We start from the raw sequence: 9,545 nt of genomic DNA on the forward strand, positions 1-9,545 counted from the left end.
AATGTGTACATTTTGTGAAATATGGGTCCTATACCTGTGCTTTATTTCTTGATAGGAACTTTTATGTTAACTTTTGAGCAGCTAAAAAACATTTTCATCTTAATTTGAAGGATTAATCTTTTTAAAATCTTGACAATATAGAGGGAATTTGTTTGGTTAATGCATGCAAAAATGTTTTATTATGTGAATAAAAGAATTTCATGCAAGTGTATTAAGACTATTTATCAAGTAATGTAACATAGGCTTTAATTACCAAAATTGGAGTCAAATAATAAATGATTTAATTTTTCACTATTTTTCAAACATTTAAAATTGTTTTCCAAGGATTCTATTCTCATCAAATGATGCCTTAGAAACTAACGCAATAAACTTTTTAAAAGCATTCTCTTTCAGCAATTCAAATAATTATTTTAAATTTTTATTTTTTTATTCATGATTATTTTATGAAATAATTATTTTTTACTACAGAATAAAAGATTGCTCAGACTAAAAATGTATTAGGTAACAAAATCAATGTTGATGCTTGGAAAAGCAAACTTTAAAATTTTTTTTTGATAAATATTTTATATTATTAAAATTATTTAATGCTAGCATTATCAATGCTTAATCTGTAATAAATATATCTAATTTACATCTTCAAATGGATCTTGATCTAACTGCATAAAAATGTTTACAAATTTCGCTGTATATATTCCTCAAAAATTTTAGAATTTTTTTCATTAATTATGTGTTTAATGATTAGTCCCCTTCCAGATAAATGTCCTTCAATGTTTTGTCGTGTTTTTCATTTATTACATTTGAATTTTGTTACTCTTTTTTTATTGCAATTTTGCATGATTTGTGTTTGCATGTTTTTATTTTGTGTCTTTCTTAAAATTTCATTTTGCATGAGTTAATTATTGTTTGAAACTATTTTTTAGCCAATATTTATAGTCCAGATAACCAAGCTGAACCCTGAGGTTTGTTAAGTTTTTTGTTCTTTTATATTAAACTAAAAAAAAGAAAAATGTTCAAAACATTCATGTTAATTTAACAAATACAATTGTGCATATATATTTTTTTTCAGTTTGACTGTTAATTAATTTTTATTATGAAGTAAATAAATTGAATCCTTTTCTTTTTCATTAAAATCAGCCGAAACTTCATTTAAAGATATTATAATCTGACCAAAAAAAGAAAAAAAGACACATGTAAAATATTATGTCTCAAGCTGAAATAATTTTCATGCATTTTCAGAAATGAAACATATTTTTTTTTAAAATTGAGTTATTCAGCTTTGTTGAGAAAAAGTTTGTTAATGAATATAAAAATTTAAATAAAAAAAGTAATAAAAATTGTATGTCCCATCAATATGGGCATCTGAATTTTCTGGCTTTTATTGTTTCAAAGTTACTTTTCCACCTGTGTTCTACTACCAAATAGGTAATTTTATAAGTTTGGCAAAATGCCTAAATGTAAAGAAATCTCAAAAAAGGGAAAGATCATCAAGGTAATGGATTGATAACTCAAAGGTAGTCCATCTGAATGATTCAATTAAGCTTTTAATTAGATCTTGAATCCTAAGTGTTTACACAATTTTCCGTAGTGACTTTAAGTGGTGTCCCAAGAGGGTGGTGTCTGGTTGGTTAAGAATCCATACACAGTGAGACTCATTCCAACATAGTATCTAGAAAAAATGTGCCATTACTATAAATAGCATTCGAATTTGGATCAAAAAATGCTTTTCACTGAAGAATACTGGAATCTAAACAAATGGCTTTCACAAAATTATTGCCGAAACGAAGCTCAAAAGTACTTTTCAAAAGTGGAGAAAGAAAATGATGTCTTGTTGATAAATGGCTGTTAACAATATTTACTGAAGAGAAAAAGGGGAACTCTTCGAAGAATTCGAAAGATATAATTTTCACTGACATATTTTAAGAAGCAACTCGATGGTTGAGAAATTCTCTCACACTGGGAAAAGTCATGTAATTTTATGAAAAATCTGGAATTAATTTTTTTTTCTCCATTTTTGCAGTTGCATGTCCAGGGTAGATGTCAGAATTGGGATTTCAACTACTGTTAAAACAGGTTTTGAAATTTCAACTATGCTCCTGGTTGCAAAATATGTTTTTGTAGTCTGATGCAGATCAAGAATCGAAACATAGTGTACAAGATAAACAGACATTAGATCAATCACAGAACTTAAACCAACACTAAGAGACGCTTAAAAATTAGATGCTAATACAAGTACATGCGACTTGTAGTTTATAGCTCAAAAAGTATGGTACAAATCTTCATATACTGAAATTTAAGATTTTTTTTCATTAAAAATTTAGTTTTCTTCTCCCCCAACTAAGAAATAGTCCGCAGACTTTCTCGAGAATCTGAGACACAAATCGAAGTTCCATGGTCTCGGCTACCAGGATTATGCTTAGGGTCCTAAATGTGCAGCATACCTGCCAACTCTTGGTTTGTCTGGTAGATCCCTGGATTTTGAGTATTTCTTGATTGTGTGGATGATGTTCGGAACTTGCATTTTGAGTATACTTGAAAGTATCATAAAAAGATCCCTATTCTATCTTTAATAACTGAAAAATGCAATATTTCTAAGTGTCGTAATCATCTACTGGGTATTTTTCCTGTAGATGTTGGCAGGCATGCTGCTGATTTTGTTCTTTCGCGTCAAAAAATTTTATTTCTACAACTATGAATTTTCGTAAAGGACCTGTCTTTGAGATTTCTAATTTCAGAAAAATTTATGCTGTTTTTGTGCTAGAGGCTGTCTATAAATGATGTCGTACTGTTAAAAAATATTTGTGATCTCCTCCTCCTTTTCTCACAAAGTGTCCCATTTCACCTTACCCCCTCCTCTTGTCACCAGTCTCACTGTTTTTCATAAGCATGTTCTTAAAATGTGTGATGTCACACATCTTGTTACCATTGTCCCAACCTGTCACTATTTCAGGAACCTCCATCCCCCAATGGTAACAAGATGTGTAATGGGCGTGATAATGGTAACAAGATGTTTGATGTCACACATCTTGTTACCATTGTCCCAACCTGTCACTATTTCAGGAACCTCCCTCCCCCAATGGTAACAAGATGTGTGATGGGCGTGACAATGGTAACAAGATGTTTGATGTCACACATCTTGTTACCATTGTCCCAACCTGTCACTATTTCAGGAACCTCCCTCCCCACAATGGTAACAAGATGTGTGATGGGCGTGACAATAGTAACAAGATGTTTGATGTCACACATCTTGTTACCATTGTCCGAACCTGTCACTATTTCAGGAACCTTCCTCCCCGCAATGGTAACAAGATGTGTGATATGCGTGACAATGGTAACAAGATGTTTGATGTCACACATCTTGTTACCATTGTCCCAACCTGTCACTATTTCAGGAACCTTCCTCCCCGCAATGGTAACAAGATGTGTGATATGCGTGACAATGGTAACAAGATGTTTGATGTCACACATCTTGTTACCATTGTCCCAACCTGTCACTATTTCAGGAACCTTCCTCCCCGCAATGGTAACAAGATGTGTGATATGCGTGACAATGGTAACAAGATGTTTGATGTCACACATCTTGTTACTATTGTCCCAACCTGTCACTATTTCAGGAACCTCCATCCCCCAATGGTAACAAGATGTGTGATGGGCGTGACAATGGTAACAAGATGTTTGATGTCACACATCTTGTTACCATTGTCCCAACCTGTCACTATTTCAGGAACCTTCCTCCCCGCAATGGTAACAAGATGTGTGATGGGCGTGACAATGGTAACAAGATGTTTGATGTCACACATCTTGTTACCATCGTCCCAACCTGTCACTATTTCAGGAACCTCCCTCCCCGCAATGGTAACAAGATGTGTGATGGGCGTGACAATGGTAACAAGATGTTTGATGTCACACATCTTGTTACCATTGTCCCAACCTGTCACTATTTCGGGAACCTCCCTCCCCCCAATGGTAACAAGATGTTTGATGTCACACATCTTGTTACTATTGTCCCAACCTGTCACTATTTCAGGAACCTCCCTCCCCGCAATGGTAACAAGATGTGTGATGGGCGTGACAATGGTAACAAGATGTTTGATGTCACACATCTTGTTACCATTGTCCCAACCTGTCACTATTTCGGGAACCTCCCTCCCCCCAATGGTAACAAGATGTTTGATGTCACACATCTTGTTACTATTGTCCCAACCTGTCACTATTTCAGGAACCTCCCTCCCCCCAATGGTAACAAGATGTGTGATATGCGTGACAATGGTAACAAGATGTTTGATGTCACACATCTTGTTACTATTGTCCCAACCTGTCACTATTTCGGGAACCTCCCTCCCCCCAATGGTAACAAGATGTTTGATGTCACACATCTTGTAACCATTGTCCCAACCTGTCACTATTTCAGGAACCTCCCTCCCCCCGATGGTAACAAGATGTGTGATGGGCGTGACAATGGTAACAAGATGTTTGATGTCACACATCTTTTTACCATTGTCCCAACCTGTCACTATTTCGGGAACCTCCCTCCCCCCAATGGTAACAAGATGTGTGATGGGCGTGACAATGGTAACAAGATGTTTGATGTCACACATCTTGTTACCATTGTCCCAACCTGTCACTATTTCGGGAACCTCCCTCCTCCCTTAAAGTCTGACATCATTTTTAGACAGCCTCTAATCAGATGTATGCCTTTTAAATCTTCCATCATTTCTTTCTATCTGATGTTGATGTTTTTGTTTTCTCAGTTCTTGCAAGTCTGGAACACATGATGAAGAAGCCCCTCACTCCCGTGGAGGAGGATCTGAGCCCTATGACTCCCCTCCCCATCACGCAACAGCGCTATAACTATCTCACCTAAAGTGGGATTGTGTACCTAGTCTTGCCATTTTGTCTCCCAGTGATGTATGTGTATAGAACTTTTTATGGGAATGCAATATATAAAGAAGTGATGGTTGGAAGTTTGAATGGATATCAGTCCACTGAGCTACACGACTCACTGGAGTGCTACCAGGTTATGGGATTGATGTATTCAAGTGAGCATAGCATTGCATGTTGTCCCCAAATTCTCATGCAGTTAGTTTTGTCTGGTAATGTTTGTGAATCAATGCTAAAGCAGATCTAACGGTTATATACACATTTTCTGAAACTTCCAAAAGTGATATAGTTAATGGCTTTGTTTATTTACTTGGTGGATTTTTTGTACAGTTTAATGTAACTGTTAAGCCTTCTTAATGGATTGCTTCCTTTAAAATTAAAGCATTAAATATTAAATTTCAGCTATATTGATTTTTACAGCATTTGACGAGCAAATAAGTCAAGGTGATACTTGATCCAAGTGGGTAATAATTGAATGCATTCCCATAGCACTCCAGTGAGTTATATTGTTCAGTGTTCCAGTCTAACAGCCAAAGAGTGTTGACGTTTTCTCTTTCATTCAATTCCTTTAATGAAATCTGAAATACATTTTCAAATATGAGAGTTAATCAAAATATAAATGATATTTTTACTGTCCTGCAAAGCAATACATATCAAAAAGAACATCACATTGTTTTTGTGCCGAGTGGCACTGCTGACTGCCTAAGGACGGATACAAGGGAGGGGCGATGGGGGCAATCGCCCGCTCCTTGAGCCAAGGTACAGGAACTTTCTTGGGATATATTTAGGATATTAAAGTTTCAAAAACGCAATTTTACATAATCTTCGATGGTTTAAGGAAAGGGAGGGAAATTCAAGTCTTGAAAATGAAATCGTAGTCCATCTCTTATTACTCTAGTCTAGAGATAAGGACTGAAACTTTCGAAAAGATTTTTTTCGAAATTGAAGGTCCAAAAAAAAAAACCCTCAATTTTAGGCAATCTTAGATTATATTAGAGATAGGCTCGAGGGCTCTCAGTTAATATTTTTCGAAAGAAGCACAACTGTATAGAATACACCTTTGAAAATGTAAGAGTAAGTGACGGGGTTTAGTACACTGTACAAATTTTTAGAAATTGAAGTTCCAAAGTGTAAAGAGTAAAAAATAATCGCCTCTTCCTTGAAAATTTTCTGGATCCGTCCCTGTGACTACCTGTAGCTTTTGGTAAACTTCCATTTCAATTTGTTGAAAATGATCATGTTCAGATAGTTACTATTGTACGTTCACAACGAAATGGCACTTCACTCCGCTTCCTCGAACGCAGAGTTTAGTTTAGCATAGGGGTGATTGGTGAGCCCATTCCCTTGCTTGTTAGTGTTGTTGGCAGCGTTAATTTTGACACGTATTTAAATGGATGGAAAAGTTTTACTGTCCTCTAGGTCTCTAGCTTCGTTTATCTGCTGTTACTTTCATTATTCTTAAATTTTAAAACTACTGCTTTTGCAGAAAAAATGATTTGATCGTTAGCCTTTTTCCCTGAAAGCAGCGAAATAGGATTGTCAGATGTCCAGGGTTCGTACGTTCCTTCAAAACTCCTTCATTTAGGAAATTTTTTTGAAGGGCCCTTCAAACTCCTTCATTTTGGTTTTAACTCCTTCTTTTTTAGTTCAAGACTACATAATCTTCCTCTATAACAGAAACTTAAAATACTTTGATTGACAACTAACTTTGTCACAAAGGTGATTTTAATGTAGTAATTTCGTGCATTTATTTTTTTCGATTTACAAATTGATCATAGTTAATTCATAAAAGTTGAAGGTGAAATTTTTATTAGAAGACTAAGACATTTCATAAGTGAAGTAAAACATGCTTAAATGGTGTTTGGCTATTTTTTCAAGTTTTATGATTATTGTTTTTTCCTCCACTACACTCTCAGCAACAAAAGTTACGTTGTCGAATTGTTATTTAAATATTTAAAAATACATAAGTAAATGTACTACATTAAGTGATTGCGTTAAAAAAAACAATTGTTTAGTTAATTGCAGTTATGATATTGTAAAAAGGGGCATGCACAAGTGATGTCATGCTTTGAGGAGGTTAACGGGCTCATGAAATTGTGACAAGGGAAAGAGAGAGGGTGACAAAAAGTGTCATCACACATTTATTGTAACAATATGTTTGTAAAAAATATGACGTGACAAGAGGAGAAGTTTGGGGTGAAGTGTGACACTTTGGAGGGCAGGTGGTCAAATATATTGAAAAAAGTGTGACATCATTTAATGACACTCCATTAGTACTCCTTCAAAATCTCATTTTACTCCTTCAAAACTCCTCCATTTTATTTCTGAAATTAAGTACGAACCCCTATGTCGCATGACAAAGGCGGAGTCAAGTGCCTTCTCCTGATAAATGGACAATATCCCTTATTTGTATAGCTTTAGATAAAGGAAGCTGAAGAATGATGATAAAAATGACACTAATTACCTTTGTGAAGGTAATTGCATGTTCTTTCTGAAGTACAGTCAAACCCCGTTAACACGAACTCGCATAATGCGAAATTTCGCTTAGCGCGAAATAAATGCCATTCCCAGTCAGATAAGCTACAAATTAGTGTTAAATCAATCGCTTAGCACGAAGAGGATTTAGACGAAATCCCGCATAAGACGAAGAAGATTTTTTTGTTTTAAAGAAAAAAGGGAAAAGATAAAAGAAAATCCCCATACTTCTACATGAAATTACTTTTGAAAGTCGAAAGATCTGCACTTGAACGCAAGCTACATGGATGGCAGCGAGAAAAATCCTCTCCTTGTGAAGGAAAATCTGGAAAACCACATTGCTTCAAGAAAGTACAAATTTTAGCTGTAGACTATGACAGTAAAAAAGATTGCATTAAAAGTGAAATCTTACACCAAGTGGCTAACAAACCTAGACACATAATTCTGAACACCTGTTCTGCTCATGTAGAGGTTTAAGGTTTAAAAGGGATGAAGTGTTTTTTACCCGTTAACCCTAGAGCGAAAATGCTGTCTTGCAATCAGGGAAAAATCAGATGTTTCAAAATGCACTGTCATAGAGAAATGGACCGAATAGTCATTCCCTGTTTCAAATTACTCGTTTTTCTTACTTAAACTGTTAATTTAAATGCTTGGGTGTACATTTTCGTACGAAGGTACTTTGGTTGCTATATTTTCTGAGACCCAAACACAAAAAATTTTTTCTGCTTAAACAAAATCCAATAAACGTCGAAATCGGTTAACGCGAAATTCGGTTAACACGAAATATTTTGACGTCCCCGTCGAGTTCGTGTTAACGAGGTTTGACTGTATATAATTTAAACAGAAAAGCCTTGCTCTTTTCTGCTATTTATGCGCTTGCATTTGGAGCTTGGGCTCCGTCGCTTTGCCTTATGCCTTAAAAATATAATGAATAACTTAACTAGCTGAAAATGAATGCAGTTGTTAACTAAATGTGTCAAGTGCTTATTTATAGAAAAATAAATAAATGTAGCATTTAAGAGGCTAGTTATTTGTAGTATTAAGATTAGAAAACTATTTTCTGCTATCATTTTAATATCAGCAGCTGCTAGAAGCATTTCTATAAAACATAATTATGAATGTTAAATGATAGATTTTTAATGAAATGTTAAGATTAAATATTTTAGAACTTGTTTTCCCTTAGAAAAGTTTAGTGAGATAAAGTTACATTTGAAAATCCAGTTATTGCATTCCATATTCAAGCTCTTGTACATTTGACATGCTTGTGCCTTTACAAGATTTCAAATTTTATGGATCAGAGAAAACACCCTTTGGTTGTTAAAAGAATGATTTTTTGTGCATTAATGATGGACTGTTATGTGCATTTTATTGTGGCAATAAAATATGTAATTGTTTACTTACTTTCAAGCATGTAAATATGTCTTTAAAATCAACTTGTAACATAGTATTCTGTAATCGAGTACAGAAAAATAGTATTGCAAGATTTTTTAAAAGACTTTCTTCATAAAAATGTAAAGGTTTACAAAATTCTGGAGAAATGTAAAGCAGTTTGTATTAACTATCTTTAAGGTTTATACATATGTTAATGTTATGAAACTGCTGTTCATTGTAGATATTCATGTTGAGAACTCTTTCATTTACAAAAGAATTTATAATTTCTATTATGTGTCAATATTTTGTTTGTTTCATTGATACACTAGATTTTGATAAATAATTTTGTTTTTAATTCTTTAAACCGTGAAATTTGTTATTGGTCAGATTTAGAGACCTCTTTCATATAGTCTTAATTTTTATTCAAAATATTTTTTGAACTATTTTGATCATTATTTTTGTAATTTGTTGCAAAATAGTTTATACTTTGCAATGTTGTGTTATATGTATATACTTCGGCAGCTTGTTTTTCACGTTTTATATTTTTTTATTTGATTTTGGCTAGTTATTTTAAGCCTCTTTACACATTTTTGTCGAGAAATGGGGACAATTTACTGATGAATTTACTAGTAAAGTGTTCAACTTTGCTTTTGTTTCTACTATTGTTTAGCAATTTTAGTTTATTCATTTATGAAATTCATATTAGTTTTTATTCATTATGTAACCAACATAGTTTTATTTTGAAAACTGATTATGCAATGCCGAATGAGTACTATAGTTTTTAATTCCAGGCGTCTTCATATTTATATTTTTAATTAAAA

General features: G+C 33.8%; 1 protein-coding gene across 1 annotated transcript in view; it reads left to right on the top strand.

Moving 5' to 3' along the window:
* LOC129223325 (uncharacterized) overlaps positions 1 to 4,786 on the top strand; it is a 74,627-nt gene extending 69,841 nt beyond the window's left edge. Inside the window, exons 25-26 of the mRNA XM_054857892.1 lie at positions 921 to 959; positions 4,749 to 4,786. Of these exons, the coding sequence (XP_054713867.1) occupies positions 921 to 958 (38 nt within the window). The 3' untranslated portion in view covers position 959; positions 4,749 to 4,786. The remainder of the gene's footprint in view (positions 1 to 920; positions 960 to 4,748) is intronic.
* The last annotated feature ends 4,759 nt before the right edge of the window (positions 4,787 to 9,545 follow it).

This window comes from Uloborus diversus, chromosome 5 (assembly GCF_026930045.1).
Source record: "Uloborus diversus isolate 005 chromosome 5, Udiv.v.3.1, whole genome shotgun sequence".
In the NCBI taxonomy this organism is placed as follows: Eukaryota; Metazoa; Arthropoda; class Arachnida; order Araneae; family Uloboridae; genus Uloborus; species Uloborus diversus.